The sequence below is a fragment of the Antechinus flavipes genome, chromosome 5 (assembly GCF_016432865.1).
Source record: "Antechinus flavipes isolate AdamAnt ecotype Samford, QLD, Australia chromosome 5, AdamAnt_v2, whole genome shotgun sequence".
NCBI classification, from domain to species: domain Eukaryota; kingdom Metazoa; phylum Chordata; class Mammalia; order Dasyuromorphia; family Dasyuridae; genus Antechinus; species Antechinus flavipes.
In genome coordinates, this window is record NC_067402.1 from 180,032,437 (window position 1) to 180,051,104 (window position 18,668).

The 18,668-nt window shown below is 33.1% G+C and overlaps 1 protein-coding gene across 31 annotated transcripts in view; it reads right to left on the reverse strand.

Annotated features, from left to right (window-relative positions):
• The window catches only part of PLEKHA5 (pleckstrin homology domain containing A5), a 188,782-nt gene that overhangs the window by 16,416 nt on the left and 153,698 nt on the right, over positions 1-18,668 (reverse strand). For 17 of the 31 annotated variants that reach the window (XM_051961343.1, XM_051961348.1, XM_051961347.1 and 14 more), the window contains 7 exons: positions 18,449-18,560; positions 18,174-18,220; positions 17,103-17,291; positions 16,219-16,336; positions 14,040-14,158; positions 6,207-6,416; positions 4,935-5,093 (listed from right to left, as the gene is read on the reverse strand). In XM_051961343.1, coding sequence (XP_051817303.1) covers positions 4,935-5,093; positions 6,207-6,416; positions 14,040-14,158; positions 16,219-16,336; positions 17,103-17,291; positions 18,174-18,220; positions 18,449-18,560 — 954 coding nt within the window. Of the gene's footprint in view, positions 1-4,934; positions 5,094-6,206; positions 6,417-14,039; positions 14,159-16,218; positions 16,337-17,102; positions 17,314-18,173; positions 18,221-18,448; positions 18,561-18,668 lie in introns of those variants that run through there. The other 14 variants (XM_051961350.1, XM_051961377.1, XM_051961362.1 and 11 more) reach the window with 2 other exon arrangements.

Genomic DNA, 18,668 nt, shown 5'->3' on the forward strand with positions numbered 1-18,668 from the left:
GGCTCTTACTCATTGTTTCTCTGTAACAGGGATCCTCAAACTTCGGCTCGTGGGCCAGATGCAGCAGCTGAGGACATTTATGCCCCTCACCCAGGGATATGAAGTTTCTTTATTTAAAGGCCCACAAAACAAAGTTTTGTTTTTTCTATAGTCCGGCCCTCCAACAGTCTGAGGGACAGTGAACTGGCTCTCCTATTTAAAAAGTTTGAGGACCCCTGCTCTATAATAATGATTGATCACTGCATTGCTTAGGATTCTTAAATCTTTCAGAATTACTCATTTAAAAAATACTGATGTTATTCTCACTCTTTTTGTTGTTGTTTGCTTGCATTTTATTTTCTTTATCATTTTCTTTTCTGGTTTGATTTGATTTTTCTTGTACAGCAAGATAATTGTATAAATATATATGCATATTTTGGATTTAACAAATTTTCTACCATTGTATATTGGACTACTTCCCATTTAAGGGAGGGTAGTGGGAAAAGGGGGGAGAAAACTGGAACACAAGGTTTTGCAAGGGCTAATGTTGCAGAATTATTCATGCATATGTTTTGAAAAATAAAAAGCTTTACTTAAAAAAATATTGATGCTAGATTTCTTCGATAAAGAGAGTTAATTCAGATCAAAGATGGACAGAAGCAGCTACACCCAAAGAAAGAACACTGGGAAATGAATATAAACTGCTTGCATTTTTGTTTTTCTTCCCAGGTTATTTCTACCTTCTGAATTCAATTCTCCCTGTGCAACAAGAAAACTGTTCGGTTCTGCACACATATATTGTATCTAGGATATACTGTAACCTATTCAACATATAAAGGACTGCTTGCCATCTAGGGGAGGCGGTGGAGGGAGGGAGGGGAAAAATCAGAACAGAAGTGAATGCAAGGGATAATGCTGTAAAAAAAAAACTACCCTGGCATGGGTTCTATCAATAAAAAGATATTTAAAAAAAAATTGATGCTACATGTTTAACATATATTGGACCACTTGCTGGCTAGAGGAGGGGAGGGAAAGAAGGGAAAAAAATTTAGAACACAGGGCTTTGTAGGGGTGAATGTAAAAAATGTGTGTGTGTGTGTGTGTGTGTGTGTGTGTGTGTATGTGTATGTGTTTTGAAAATAAAAAGCTATAATTAGAAACAGCTAGATGTCACAGTAGATAAGAGTGCTGAAGTCAAGAGGATCCTAGTTCAAATCTAGCCTCACACTTAATACTTTCTAGCTGTATGACCCTGGACACACTTATTCCCAATTGCCTCAGCAAAAAAAAAAAAAAAAAGCAGCAGAAGCTATAATTTAAAAAAATAATAATTTTCCAAGGGGAGAAAAATGTTAATAGTTAATGTTGGAGGAATTATGGAATGATAAATAAAATAATACATTGTTGGTAAAGCTATGAAATGTTATAACCATTTTGGAAAGCAATTTATTAAAATAAAGTGACCATAATGTTTATTTATGCTATGGCATAAATTGTTTTCTTAGTTCTGCTTACTTCACTCTGCATCAGTTTCTATGAGTTTTCCCAGTCTCAAAAAGATCTGCTATAAATATTTTTGCAGTGAGATTTGTTGTCAATTTCCTTTCATCCTTGCCTGTCTCTTGTCTCTTTTGGGGAAGATAAAATGAGGAATTTACTATCCACTTTTTAATAAAAGCAAGTGATATGAAAAATATAGTCCTCTTTTTGGGTTCTATTGTGTATATGAAATGTTCTTTCAGGGCATTTATGTTCAAAAAGGAATTAAATCAATTAAGAAAAGAATATCATATTCCATGATTTTCTCTTACTTAGAATAATTGCTGCTAAATTTTATTTTGTATTTGAATCCTTTCCTTCTGGCTATTTGCAGTATTTTTCTTTGACTAAGAAGCTGTGGATTTGACTGACATTCCTGAGAGTTTTGTTGTTGTTTCAGGAGATGACCAGCGGAGACTATTTTTGCTTTTCCCTCTATTTTTAGTAAATAAAAACAATTTTTATTTCTGATTTTTTTTCATCACTGTACTCCAGGACCTGAAGTTAAATATCAAGAAGTCATATTCTAAAAGGGGGATAAAATGTAAAGGATAAATAAACAGAAGACAATCACATATAAATATGGTGTTTTTTTCTTTCACTGGGGGCATTAATGATGGGAAATATCAGGAATGACATTTTTAAGGAGGTGGCTCTTCAAACGAGCTATGCAGGGAACTAGTTTCCAAGAGATAGAGGCAAGGAAGAACTCCAGGTATTTGATATAACCTGTGCAAAGATACCGGAGATAAAATGTTATATACTGGGTACAAGCAGGAAAGTCTGGTTGGAAATGAAGAGTATGTGTGGGAATAATACACATATAACACCTAACATCAGTCTAAGAAGATACACTGGAATGAAAGACTTTTAATTCTAAGAGAAGGGCTTATACTTTATCTTAAAGGCAATGAAAAATCCACAGAAGTTTCTTGACCAAGGAGTGAATACAGCAAGCTTTAGGAATATCAATTTAGCAGTTGTGAGGAGAACTGGATTTAAGAGGGGAGAGACCTATGCAAGAAAATCATTGAAAAGTCTACTGCAATAATTGTTCAGGGGGGAGGTGATGAGGGCCATGATTGGGTGGTTGAGGTCCAAGTAGAAATATAGATGCAGAGATGTTAATGAGGCAAAATCAATAAGTGGTAGCTTCACAATTTTAAGTTAACTCAAAATCAAGTTTAGGTTATAAATTTGAATGACTAGGAAAATATTGGTGACTGATAGAAACAGGAAAACAGCAGAAAGAGTAATTTTAGGAAATAATGATTTCTGTTTCAGACATATTGAATTTGATATGCATTTGGGACATCAAAGTAGAAATATCCTGCAAGATAGATGGTGATGTGTTGGAGGACAGGAGAGATTGCATATGGTGATATAAGAGATACCTACATATGGATAGTAGTTGAATCCCTAACTTGATAAGATCACTAAGAGAAAGTACAGGAAAAGGATCAGGATGGACTGATTCAAATAGCCAGATCGTGATTCCTGTGAGTCAGAACTTGGTGGATCTTACAGGAAACATCACTCAGAGTCAAGAAGACTTGCATCCAAATATCCCCTATTATAACAACTAATTATATGACCCTGGGAAAGACTCTGAAACTAGAATTTGTAGAATAGATGCTAGTCTCTACCAGTAGTGGGAATTCTTTAGACCAATGAGATCACAGACGTATGTGGTTAAAAACAATCTATAAATCAGCCCAGGCTATACAGTATTCAAAAGGAGGAGGACCCCAGGGTCCAACACTGTAGTGAAGTTGAGAAGGATGACAACTGTACAAAGGAATTGGATTAAGCAATAAAGAGATAAGTAATAAATTTCAACTGACTGGTGGGGTCAGAAGCCAGATTTTAAGGGGTTAAGAAGTTAAGAAGGGATGTGAAATAAGGGCATGGTAAGGGGTAGAAGAAGAGAGAACAAGAATTATCAATAGCTTTTTCTAGAAATGTAATTGAGAATAGGAGGGAGATATTACTTTTGGGAGACTACTGAGTTATATGAAGTATTATGTTTTTAATTGGTTTTTAAGTTTTTTTTTTTTTTTAAAGCAGCAGGGAAAAAGCTTGAAAAAGCAGATGAAGATCAGGAAGAGAGAAAAACATGGTTGGAAGGGACACAAGAGAGGATGGTCCAGGATAAAATTAATTAGGGATAAATATAAAGCTTTATATAACCAAAAAAAAAAAAAACTCTCTATTTACAAGTATAAGATAGGGGAAAGAGAAGGACAGAAGGTAGCTCTGAAAAAGAGCTGCAAGTTTTGGTGGATTTCAAGTTTTTTATATGGTGAGATATGCCAGTCATGAAAACTAAAGACATTTTAGGCTAGATTGTGACAGGGGAAATTATCAGGAGTAATGGTCCTATTGTACTCTGCCTTGGTCAGAAACACATACATTCAGTTTGGAGTACCACCGTTTAAGGAGAGATCTTTTAGAAGAGAACAATTAGGAAGTGAAGAGCCTTCAATTCATGCAATATGAAGAACAACAGAGAATATCTAGTGTGAAAAATACAAGATTTCAGGAGGGTGAGATAGGCCTTTAAAAAAACTGAAGATAGGTATCACACAGAAAAAAATATCCTGTTCTCTTTGGTTCCAGAGAACAAAAATACAGGTAGAAGTTCGAAAGAGGTAAATTTTGGCTGATATACAAAAAATTTTCCTATCAAAACCTATCCAAAAGTAGAATAACTGATGTGAGAGACAGTTCTCATCATCAATTAAAGCTGGTACCAATAGTCTAATGTGTAGTAAGGGAATGCTTGATCAATACAAAAAAGAAAGGAATAAGCATTTATTATATATCTATTACATGCTAGGCATTGTGCAAGCATTTTATAAATCCCATCTCATTTGATCTTCATAATAATGGATGAAATTATTATCCACCTTTCACAATTGAGGAAATTGAGGCAGACAGATGTTAAAAAAAAATTGCCTGTGGTCACAAAGAAATTATATGGGGGCAGTTAGATGGTGCAGTGGATAGAGCACCAGCTCTGAAGTCAGGAGGACCTGACTTTTGACCTCAGACACTTAAGACTTCCTAGTTGTTTGACCCTGGGCAAGTCACTTAACCCTAACTGCCTCAGCAAAAAAAAAAAAAGAAGTGCTCTAACTGTACCACCCAGCTGCCTGGACTAGATGCCCAGTGAGGAGGCCTCTTCCTGTGAAAGTTTTATTTTTTAATATCACAGTTTTTAAGAACAGGTTATAAAACAATAATTACTTCACCAATAAAATGAAAGCACGACAAAAAAACTTTTGTGAGTGGAAAAATGAAAAAGGGAGAAAAACAGAAAGGGTAAAATAAGCAAGGGAAAATAAAAACTGTCACTTTATATGTGCTTATATATATATATTTTCTGAGTATCCCTATTCAAAATAATTGCATACCTCTTTACTGAAATCCTCATCCTGACAGTCAACGGCAATAGTTTCTTTTAGTTGCGCTACTTCTTCGGTAGAAATTTCAAGATTTAATTCAACATTGCTTTCTGTATTGATGTTCTCTGGTTTCTTAACAGTACTTGATATCAAATCATCCCTCTGATTCTGTGCAAAAAAATCGAAATTTATAGATTTACAAGGGATATTACATACACACCTTGTTTAATCACATTGCAAGGCACACCTAAAACTTTCCTGACACATTCTTGGCTCATAGGGGATATGTTTATTTGTTCTGAAATGAGCTCTCACTCCTGCCCAGTTGCTATAATAAATAAGTGAAGAAACTAATGAAAATCAGTCAGAAGAAATAATAGGAACAGTTCCTAATGTTTTTGTTTCCAGTTTTTAAACTTAGCTACTTTGGTGGCTGGCAGAAGTATTCAGACTTATTTAATTCCTACTCTAAAGGACAAAATCCTTGAGAATAGGAAAAATAAGAATAGTCATTTGTATTAATGCATTACCTTAAGGTTTAAATTAACATAATTAGCCACTAGCAACATCTACTTCTAGTAACAAAGAGAATGAAAATTAATTATTATGATGATAGGGAATAACTTTAGGCTGATGATAAAGGCTAATTTGTTGTAACATTCAGGTGAAGCTATATTATGTGAAAACTTGAAACTCAAAACATCTGATATAAACTATAGTAGGCTCATTTTACCTTACTACATTTTCGTGCCTAGGAGGAAAGTACTCTACAAGATGAAAGTGAAAATAAGAAATATAATAAAATTAGAAGGTTAAGGAACCAATAAGAGCAATAATACAAGGTATTTTAAGTATTTGAAGGAAAGTAGGATATTTAGATATGGGAAAGGCCTTTTACTGTCTTTTGCTACAACTTAGATGTAGGGAAAATAAGAATTCAGAGCAAACCACACCATGCTGGAGAGGGAAGAACAGGGGCAAAACATCAGTATTTGTATAGAATTTGTATAGAATCTCAAATTTTTAAATTTTTTAGAAGTGCATTAACTCATAAAACATGGTAAACAAAAACACAAAAAACCCCAAACCAGTAGATGTAAAGTAAAAGGATCAGAGTTTGAGACCTTATTGTACCACTTAGCCCTTTCTGAGACTTTTTCTGCTTCATAAAATGAAGGGATATATACCTAAAATTATGTCATATAGCATTATAGTATTATAATGAACCACTCTGATCTATATGGATTAACATACTATATTGAACAAAAAACTGTCATTTACCTGGGTCACCCTGAATGGATTATCTCTGCAAAGTGATGGACTCTGCAGGGGTGACTGGTCTGAAGCACCAATGACTGCTACTCCTCTTTTCTTCTCCCGTAGGCAAGCTTGTTGGCGTCTTTTTATTCTTTCCATTTGTTCCTCCAGAGTCATACGAGGTCGAGTACTTTCAGCCAAGCACAGCTGTTCCACTGCACTTCTAGGTCTTTCCTTGAAATAAATTTTTTAAACATTAAAAAAAGAGGCAAGAACAGTTTTTGAAAAGCATAACCCTGCTAGTTAGATACTGAAAAGTGTGTTTCAGTTACATTTTTTTCCTGTTTAAAATAAGCTAGTTTTACTATTTAATAACATTGTAAGTTTGAATCAATGGGAGACAACTTTTAACCTGACAAAAATTTTTCTAGCGTATTAGTAAAAAATTAGTTTAGTTTGCACTGGAGATAGGGAAATTTTAGCTGTTGCCTAGGAATATAGCTATTTTTGGTCTTAGGATACATTGTCCTCCTAGTAACACCACTGGTCTTAGGATATGTTGTCTTCCTAGTAACACCATAAATTTCATTTTCCCTTTAGGTACTAAAAATGGAAAATAGTCTCTGAATCTCATATTGTACTTTTAACTGGTAACAACAATGTGACATTAACTATTCTGTTGTTGCCACATTTGTTAGGCCTAGAATAAAGCACCTAATAATTTCTACTAGATGTAAGATCTAATATAATGTTCATTAATTCTTCCCCCCCACCTTTTGATTCTTTTACATGCTGGGATAATTTTAAAACATAAGGTAAATTCTACATGTAGCAAAGATGCTTGAATCTGCTAGTTTTAGAAAGAACAATGATAGAGAAAGAAAAAGGTTTAATGGCATACACCTTCATATCAATGCCAGCCTTTATTTATTTTTATTTTTCTTTCTTTCTTTCTTATTTATTTATTTATTTTTGTTATGGCTTTTTATTTAAAAGATATATGCATGGGTAATTTTTCAGCATTGACAATTGCAAATCCTTTTGTTCCAACTTTTCCCCTCCTTCCCCCAGATGGCAGGTTGACCAATACATGTTAAATATGTTTAAGTACAATTTAAATACAATATATGTATACATGTCCAAACAGTTATTTTGCTGTTCAAAAAGAATCAGACTTTGGAGTAGTGTACCATTAGACTGTGAAGGAAATAAAAAATGCAGGTGGACAAGGGTAGAGGGATTGGGAATCCTATGTAGTGGTTCATAGTCATCTCCCAGAGTTCTTTCCCTGGATGTAGCCGGTTCAGTTCATTACTGCTCTATTGGAGCTGATTTGGTCCATCTCATTGTTGAAGAGGGCCATGCCCATCAGAATTGATCATCATATAGTATTGTTGTTGAAGTACATAATGATCTCCTGGTCCTGCTCATTTCACTCAGCATCAGTTCATCTAAGTCTCTCCAGGTCTCTCTGTATTTATCCTGCTGATCATTTCTTACAGACCAATAATATTCCATAACATTCATATACCACAGTTTATCCAGCCATTCTCCAATTGATGGGCATCCATTCAGTTTCCAGCTTCTAGCCACTACAAACATTCTTGCACATACAGGTCCCTTTCCCTTCTTTAAAATCTCTTTGGGATATAAGCCCAGAAGTAACACTGCTGGATCAAAGGGTATGCACAGTTTGATAACTTTTTGAGCATAGTTGGAACAATGCCAGTCTTTTTAAATAATGGCATTAGAGAAATACTTGACTACTTAATCATGACAATCCAATCGTGTTTCAGAAAAACATGACCATTTAAAATTTTATATGTAATTAAACAATAATATATAACACAGTTTAATAAGGGATTTAATTATACATGTTTTCAATTTTATTTTTCATAATTTTATGCTAGTATTACGGGAAGGAGATAACATCCCTTCTAGATCAGTAGTTCTTCATTTTTTTTTGTGTCTTGGACTATTCCGGTACTATAATGAAGACCCTTCTCAGAATGTCAATGAATTGGCCTTGCAACTAAAAATGCTAGAAAAGGAACAAATTAAACCCCCCCAGTCAAACACTAAAATTGAAATTCTAAAAATAGGAGAGATTAATAAAATTGAAAGTAAAATAACTATCAAATTAATTAATAAAACTAAGAGTTGGTTCTATGAAAAAACCAACAAAATAGATAAACCCTTCATAAATCTGATTAAAAAAAGGAAAGAGGAAAATCAAATTGTTAGTCTTAAAAATGAAAAGGGAGAAATCACCACTAATGAAGAAAAAATAGAGCAATAACTTTGTCCAATGTTATGCCAATAAATTCATTAATTTAAATGAAATGGAAGAATACCTTCAAAAATATAGCTTGCCCAGATTAACAGAGGAAGAAGTAAATTGGTTAAACAGTCCCATCTTAGAAAAAGAAATAGAACAACTCCCTAAGAAAAAAATCCCCAAGACCAGATGGATTTACATGTGAATTCTACCAAACATTTAAAGAACAATTAACTCCGAACAAAAGTGAGTGCAAGGGATAATGTTGTAAAAAATTACCCTGGCATGGGTTCTATCAATAAAAAGTTATTAAAAAAAAAAAAAGAACAATTAACTCCAATGCTATATAAACTATTTGAAAAAATAGGGATTGAAGGAGTCCTACCAAATTCCTTTTATGACACAGACATGGTACTGATACCTAAACCAGGTAGGTTGAAAACAGAAAAAGAAAATTATAGATTGATGCTAAAATCTTAAATAAAATATTAGCAAAAAGATCACAAAAAATAATCCCTAGGATAATACACTATGACCAAGTAGGATTTATACCAGGAATCGCAAGGCTGATTCAATATTAGGAAACTATTAGCATAACTGACCACAAAAACCATATGATTATCTCATGCAGAAAAAAGCATTTGATAAAATGCAACATCCATTCCTAATAAAAACACTTGAGAGTATAGGAATAAATGGGCTTTTCCCTAAAATAGACAGGAGCATATATTTAAAACCATCAGTAAGCATCATATATAATGGGGATAAACTGGAACCTTTTCCAATAAGATCAGGAGTGAAACAAGGTTGCCCACTATCACTATTATTATTCAATATTGTATTAGAAATGCTAGCCCCGGCAATAAGAGTGGAGAAAGAGATTAAAGGAATTAGAGTAGGTAATGAGGAAACTAAATTATCACTTTTTGCAGATGATAGATGATAGAGAACCCCAGAGATTCTACTAAAAAGCTATTAGAAATAATTTACAACTTTAGCAAAGCTGCAGGATACAAAATAAATCCATATACATCCTCAGCATTTTATACATCACCAACAAAATCCAACAGCAAGAGATAGAAAGAGAAATTCTACTCAAAATAACTGTTGATAGCATAAAATATTTGGGAATCTATCTACCAAAGGAAAGTTAGGAATTATATAAGCAAAATTAACAACACTTTCCACACAAATAAAGTCAGATTTAAATAACTGGAAAAATATTACGTGCTCTTGGATAGGCCAAGCGGATATAATAAAGATGACAATACTCCCTAAATTAATCTATTTATTTAGTGCTACACCAGTCAGTCTCCCAACAAACTATTTTAATGACTTAGAAAAGGTAACAACAAAATTCATATGGAAGAATAATAGGTCGAGAATTTCAAGGGACTTAATAAAAAAAAATCAAATGATGGTGGCCTAGCTGTACCTGATCTAATACTATATCATAAAGCAGCAGTCACCAAAACCATTTGGAATTGGCTAAGAAATAGATTAGTTGATCAGTGGAATAGGTTAGGTTCACAGGACAAAATAATCAATAACGATAGCAATCTAGTGATTGACAAACCCAAAAATCCCAACTTTTGGGATAAGAATTCATTATTTGACAAAAACTGCTGGGAAAACTGGAAATTATTTTGGCAGAAATTAGGCATGGACCCATACTTAACACCATATACCAAGAAAAGATCAAAATGGATCCATGATTTAGGCATAAAGAATGAAATCATAAATAAATTAGAGGAACATAGGATAGTTTACCTCTCAGACTTGTGGAGGGAGAAGGAATTTGTGACTAGAGATCATTATTGATCACAAAATAGAAAATTTTGATTATATCAAATTGCAAAGCTTTTGTACAAACAAAACTAATGCAGACAAGATTAGAAGGGAAACAATAACCTGGGAAAACCTTTTTACAGTCAAAGGTTCTGATAAAAGCCTCATTTCCAAAATATGTAGAGAACTGACTCTAATTTATAAGAAATCAAGCCATTCTCTAACTGATAAATGGTCAAAGGATATGAAAAAACAATTTTAAGATGATGAAATTGAAACTATTTCTAGCCATATGAAAAGATGCTCTAAGTCATTATTGATCAGAGAAATGCAAATTAAGACAACTCTGAGATACCACTACACACCTGTCAGATTCTCTAAGATGACAGGAAAAAATAATGATGAATGTTGGAGGGGAAGCAGGGAAAACTGGAACACTGATGCATTGTTGGTGGAATTGTGAATGCATCCAACCATTCTGGAGAACAATCTGGAATTATACCCCAAAAGTTATCAAACTGTGCATACCCTTTGATCCAGCAGTGTTACTACTGGGCTTGTATCCCAAAGAGATACTAAAGAAGGGAAAGGGACCTGTATGTGCAAGAATGTTTGTGGCAACCCTCTTTGTAGTGGCCAGAAACTGGAAAGTGAGTGGATGCCCATCAGTAAGAGAATGTCTGAATAAATTATGGTTTATGGCAGCCCTTTTTGTAGTGGCTAGAAATTGGAAAATGAATGGATGCTCATCAATTGGAGAATGGTTGGATAAACTGTGGAATATGAATGTTATGGAATATTATTTATTCTGTAAGAAATGACCAGCAAGATGAATACAGAGAGGACTGGAAAGAACCAGGAGATCATTATATACTTCAACAACAATACTGTATGAGGATGTATTCTGATGGAAGTGGATTTCTCCGACAAAGAGAAAATCTAATTCAGTTCCAACTGATCAACGATGGACAGAATCAGCTACACCCAGAGAAGGAACATTGGACAATGAGTGTAAACTGTTTGCATTTTGTTTTTCTTCCCAGGTTATTTTTACCTTCTGAATCCAATTCTTCCTGTGCAACAAGAGAACTGTTCGGTTCTGCACACATATATTGTATCTAGGATATACTATAACATTTTTAATATATATAAGACTGCTTACTATCTAGGGGAGGGGATGGAAGGAGGGAAGGAAAAAATCAGAAGTGCGTGCAAGGGATAATGTTGTAAAAAAAATTATCCATGCATATGTACTGTCAATAAAAAATTATAATAATAAAAAAAACAGATACTACGCTCCTTTCAGATTGGCTAAGATGACAGGAAAAGATAATGATGAATGTTGTAGAGGATGTGGGAAAACTGAGACACTGATGCATTGTTGGTGGAATTGTAAACAGAGCCAACCTTTCTGGAGAGCGATTTGGAACTGTGCTCAAAAAGTTATCAAACTATGCATACCTTTTGATCCAGCAGTGTTACTTCTGGGCTCATAGCCCAAAGAGATCTTAAAGAAGGGAAAGAGACTTGTATGTAAAGAATTTTTGTGGCAGCCTTTTTGTAGTGGCTATAAACTGGAAAGTGAGTGGATGCCCATCAGCTAGAGAATGTCTGAATAAATTATGGTATATGAATGTTATGGAATATTATTGTTCTGTAAGAAATGACCAGCAGGATGTATACAGAGAGGCTTGGAGAGACTTACATTAACTGATGCTAAGTGAAATGAGCACAACCAGGAGATCACTATACACTTGAAAAACAATACTATATGAGGATCAATTCTGACAGAAGTGGCTATCTTTGGCAATGAGAAGATCCAATTCAGTTGATCAGTGATGAACAGAACCAGCTACAACTAGAGAAAGAACACTGGGAAATGAATTTGGACTGCTTGCATTTTTGTTTTTCTTCCCAGTTTATTTTTACCTTTCTAAATAGGATTTTTCTTGTGCAACAAGAGAATTGTATAAATATGTACACATATATTGTATTTAAGGTATACTTTAACATGTTTAACATGTATGAGACTGCCTGCCATCTAAGGGAGGGGGTGGAGGGAAGGAAGGGAAAAGTTGGAACAGAAGTAAATGCAAGGGACAATGCTGAAAAATTACCCATGCATACGTTCTGTCAATAAAAAGCTATAATTAAAAAAAAAAAAAAGAAAGAAAACATGTTTCCAGAAGATGATACCAAGATGATAGAAAGATCAGAGACCATGACAAATGAGGATTAATCAAAAGATCTATGTTTAGGCTGTAGGATGTTTATTTTGGAAAAAAGGAGATTCACAGACATTATATCTCTTAAAGTATATAAAGAGCTGTGATGTGGAAGAGGAATTAAGACTTGTTTTTACTTAGTTTAGAGCATAAAACTGGGATCAAGAAAAGGAAATGTTTTAGTTTTAAGACTACCATAAAAATCAGAACTATTAAAAAATATCATGGACTGCTTCAGAAGATTCCCTAATTATATCAAATCTTTCAGTAAAATATAAATAAAAACTTGATGAGTTATTTTGTAGAAGGGATTCTTGGTGAGGATCAGATTGACTAGAAGATGGCTAAAAAAAAAAAAAAAAGCCATCTTCTTTTTTGGGGGTGGAAATGATGGTGGTGAGGCTATAAGTTAAATTACTTGTCCAGGGTCACACAGCTGTAAATATTAACTGTCAGAAGCTGGATTTGAAATCAAGTTCTCCTGACTTCAGTGCCTATTTAGTTGTCTACAGATTCTTTTCAATTCTTATAGTCTGTGACTATAAATCTATTAGACTTAACTCCTTATGACAACACTTTTGAAAGTAAACATTTTAAGAGATCTGTTTAAATAAAATAAATTCTTCCATAAACCTACATTATACATACCTGAACATGATTACATACATACATATATAAAGAAATAAAATAATCTCAGCAATTACATAGATAACTCACCAATGTTAGAATCTATCTTAAAAAGGTAATTTAGATATAATTCCCAGCAAGTGGGGTTAAGTGACTTGCCCAGGATCACACAGCAAGGGAGTATTAAGTGTTGGAGGCTAGATTTCCTCAGGTCCTCCTAACTTCAAGGTGCTCTATCCACTGTGCCACCTAGCTGCCCCTTAAATATAATTTTAAATCTATAGTTTTATAACAGTCTTGATTAGAACTCCAATAATTGAAACAAAGTAATTTACAATCACGTACTTTTTTACATAACAAAACTATAACTGAGTATTAAGAATGCTGCTTCTGAGGGAAGGCTTACATTCTAGTATGAACCTGGTGCTTTGGAAACCTCTAGGGGCCTTGGAATTATCAAACAATGGGCCTCCCTAGAGTTACTGGCATATCCATCAGTTAACGGATTCTGAGGTAGGTTATCTACTCTGCAAACCCCTAGGTCTTGGGGAATTTTCTTTCTACCAATTTATTATGCAGATATTTAGAATGGTTAGTGGTTCAGATTGGACCTCTAAGAATGGCCACTGGAAAAAGCTATTTTTGCCTTAGGCGAACTATCATTAGTCATGAAAGCCTCAGGGAGATCTAAATTGGCCTCAAGATACAGACCACAGTATATGGTAGCAATCAGACATTGGGAGGCTCACATTCCCTTGAATGGTTAATGGAGCAACTATAATTCAGAAATTCCTATGGATATCTTTTTTTAAATGAAGAATGATGTGCTCTAGCTTGGTTATACATGAAAAAATTTCTCCAGGCAAAAACTTAATTTTGTATGAGAAAGTAAAAGATTTCTTTCTGTAAAATTTTTTCTATTAATTATTTTTTAAATACCGTTCTTGTATCAATCATCTTCTTAGTTTTCCTCAAGGTTACAAAAGAGGCTATTGTTGATGACTCAGGTGTTGGTGATTTGGTTCTAGGCGGTACAACTCCAATAGGAAAATGTGAACCTAAAAAAAACAAACAAACCCGAAATAGCAGTAATTCCCATAAAGCAACTGTCATAAGTTGACATTTTTTCTTTTTAACAATAGAATTTCTTTTTCTTTTAAAACAGGCAATGCCAGATCTGACAGAAAAAAGTTCAAGAAAAAAGTAGTAGCAGCACACTATTTTATCTATTTCATTAGCCAATGATACTGATATAGCTGGTTCCATTAATGGGAAAAAAATCCGAAGCCTTATCTTCTCTTTATATTAAATGAATTAAATTAGGATTCCTGATTAAAAGGCAGTTAATGAATTTTAAAATAAGCAAATAAGACCTACCATCATTACTATTTTTTATTTTGAAGAACATCAATTACATTAAAAAAGTATCAATTAATACTTATACATACATATTAAACTTTTTAAAATGCTTTCCAAAATATTAGATATTGCCTTATTTTATCCTCAAAAAACTCTTTAAGGCAGTCTAAACAGTAAGCTATCTACTGCTTATATATAGAATTTGAAACACAAAAAGTTGTGACTCTCTTTAGTCACATTTGGCATGGTGTGTCTGGAATTTGGGAGAAATGAGGAAACTGAGATCTTGAGTTAAGTGATATCCCTAAGTCCTCTGTAGCCGAGTACTTAAATGAAATCTATTAATGGACTAATCATTCATTAAATCATTAGAAACTTCAAAAAGTTGGATAAATGTCACTCTCTCTGCATTTTGGATGTTCTTGTAGTTTCTACAAGTACAGGATTAGGAGACTACTTCACGGAGAAACACAATTAATCTTTAAAATAACCTGAAATTGTTACTAATTTTTTTTTTTTTGATTACTGTTTTTTGAGTTAAGTGATTTTGAAATTGGGGAGCAGAATTGTATACATATATCCTGTTATTTAGAATCAACTTATATTGTGTAAGGAATATTCTCCAGAATACTAAAGACTTGAATGATTCTTGGCCTTCTTATTTGGTCATGGAACCTTTTAGCATTTTGATAAAAACAACTGATTCCTGAAGAGGATAATGTTTTTAAATAATAAATTAAATACTAAGTGTTATAAAGCAAACCATTTAGACAGTTACCAAACATATTAAAACAACAAAATCATGGACTTTTAAAACCTGTGAGTCTGTGGACCCCAATTCAAGAAACTCTATGATCTAGAATAGAACTATCAACCTGAGGGCAGCAATTTAAATTTATGTTAAATCTTGCCATTTTAAATGGGACTATGCTTATTTAAAAACCAATCTCACTGAAAGCTATGTAGCACCTCAAATTTTGAACTTAATTTAGTACCTTCACTGGTCTTATATTCTCAGACCCTGCATCTCTTTTGATTGTGAATAGATTGAATTGAAAATGGGAAGAATGAAGACATCTATCTATCTATCTTTCTTTTTTTGCTGAGGCAGTTAGGGTTAGGTGACTTGCCCAGGGTCACACAATTAGGAAGTGTGAAGTGTGTCAGACACCAGATTTGAACTCAGGTCCTCCTGACTTCAGGGCTGGTGCTCTCTCCACTGTGCCACCTAGCTGCCCTTTTTCTTTCTTTTTTAAAAATGTTTTTTTGAAACTTGGGAAACTACCAAATAGTGTTATTTGGTATTAGACACCTCAGAATGGATTAAATATGCAATTTTTTTTCATACTTTATTTTGTGTAGATCTTTTACTTCTACAGGAAAAAAGAGAGAAAAATGAGGCAGTCATTTTAACACTGCAAAAGAGATTACTTGGGAATTTGAAATATGCCATCTTATTTCCCCATTTATTTATTTTCAGTGTCCTTTCTAGATATATTCTTAAATCTGGAGACCTGAAGATGCTAAACAAATAAATGTTTTACTCAAGAGAATAGAAAAATATTTAAAATAACTTCTAAAACTAGTCCCTAAAACTAAGTATATTAAGTTTAGAATTTTGAAGATTATAGATTAGTAATTAACTGTGAAAGACAATATCTCTGAAAGATCTGTGAAGGATAAGTGGTATCAGGATTAATAAACTTTCATTAATACTGAAAATTACATGGACATTGCTGTATAAAAATTAAAAGCTGACCTTTAGTTACAGAATCTATCTCTGAAACAGGTTCAGACTTTTCTTCTCCATTAGATTCATCAACTTCTGCTACGGTTGTTAATTCTGGTTCACTCTTGTAAAGTCTATAATCAGGACCCTTTAAAGTGAGGGAAAAAAAGTAAAATAAAAGTAATTAAATTTTCCTCAAGTGTTGTTAATTTATGAAATCTCAAGTTAAATTTGTTAAATGAGATTGCTAATCCTCCCTGTCCAGATCAAAACTTTTATAAAATAAATATCTTTTTTTCACCATGACCACTCACTGTTTGCCATAACAGAAGTTGTAAGAACTGTGATTGAATTGTATTAAATTACCAGATACTATATGCTAGATTCCCATATAACCAAAATTCTTTTGGTATGTTTTGTCCCTCAATGGTTTATATTTATAAATATTTATATTTGTATTTCCTTCCTTCCCTGATCTATTCTCCTTGCTTATTAAATCTTACATTTACAAACTAAATATCCAAATCTTGACCTCAATTATTCTGGCAGGAATTCTGCTTCCCATTTTCTGGTCTAAGGACAGAAAAAAAATCAAAAGACATAATCCCTGTGTCCCACATTAGTCTATTTTAAATTTGGCCTCTTCATGACATATAAGATAACATTAAATAACACTTTTCTGGCCTCTTCATGACATATAAAAAAAACATTAAATAACAAAAAATAACTTGAATACATTAACAAAAATTTTAAATATGGGGGGGAACATATATGAAAATGATAACATGAAAAGCAACAAAAAGTACTGTTCTAAACAATACAAAACAATTCTTCAATAGTAAAAGAAAATGATTATGAAAAAAATCAAGAAGAAATTTGTGATGTAAAATTCTGTGGCAATTCTAGCCACTTACACAGTGAGAGCCATTTCTTGGATATCCTTGAACTTGATAAATCTTCTTTTCTTCTGGCAGATGTACTGGGGCCCTGCTATAACAGAGCAAGGAGCTGCTATCACTGGGCAGAGGGGGGATTATGGGAGGCTGCTCTGTAAAGTCATAGGACCAAGGAAGTGGAGGACGAGGTGGGACTACTTCCTCTTCCTAGAGATTGTAGAATAGTCACCTTATTTAGATGAGGATATTGCGTTGAGTATCTAACAAATTTTTCAATAGCACATTAGCTTTAAAAATATATACTATCTCATCAATTTTACATAATGAAAGTAACATTGTAAAAATCACATATAAAGAAAACAAAAAAGTTCATTATATTCATTAAGTTAAATAGAGTTTGACAGAGTATCTAGCATGCTTTGGACTACTAAGTTCAGCATTTTTTGAATTAGAATTTAAAATTCTATGATAAATCCAAAGCAATACTGTATATAAAAGTGCTGCTATTTAGGTATGAGAATAGTAGGGAAAAGTCTTAGTTTAAAACTCTATAAAATGTTGTATTCACATTTAGATTTTAAAAAGAAATAATGCTAAGAATTCCCCACTCCCCACTGGAATCAAAATTGGAAGCTATTTTAATCATATTGTTTTAATCATGTTGACAGTATCTCTTTATTGTTAAATTTTTTTTAATGTCATGCATAAAATACAACTGAATCAAACCTCCTAAAATAAAAGTGTCTACCATACAAGAGTGAAATTCAGTACATTTAGATGACCAGGAAGAAGGAAAATCCTACCTTTTAAATACTGAAATGCATGAACTAACCTAGATTTAATTGTTCCAGGTACAGATTGGGGGAGTGGAACGGGAACTCAGTTGTTACAAATAAGAAATCATCAATATAGCTTTAAACATTACTCTTGCAATACTCCTTGTAACTTCAAGATAATACCATAATAGGAACAGAACATACATAAAACTATTAAAAATATTTTTGTTAAAATATGGGAAATATTTACTCATTCTTTATGGTTAGAAACATATGGATTTGCATTTAGAAATTAAAATAATAAACACCTTACCTCATTTTTGTACTTAACTGAAGAAAAAGTCTTTGATCCTATGATACCTATTAAAATAATTTTAAAAAATTACAATGTATCAGAATGTAAAATTAAGTACAAAATCTTTCTGAATCTAGAGAAAAAACAAAATGTCATGCTACCTTTTCCCTTACATTTATTCATACTTGTGCTTCTAATGACTTTTGCCAACTCAATTAACGAAATGTAATTACATGTTTCATTTATTTTAGATGTAACTGGACAGCTAATAAAAGATAAAAGAAATCTCTTACCAGCCTCTGTGGTGCCACGTTGCTGTTTATGTTTACTCAAACCTTCCATGACATCTTGAATTCTCCAAAGTTCTTTCTGAATCTGTGCACGCTGAATTCCTGCTGACTCCGTCTATTAATTAAGATATTATGTATTAATTCATAAACAAAAAAATAAAAATTAAAATGTTAATATACCCGATGAAAAATAAACAATATTAGAGGTGTATTAAAATTTAAA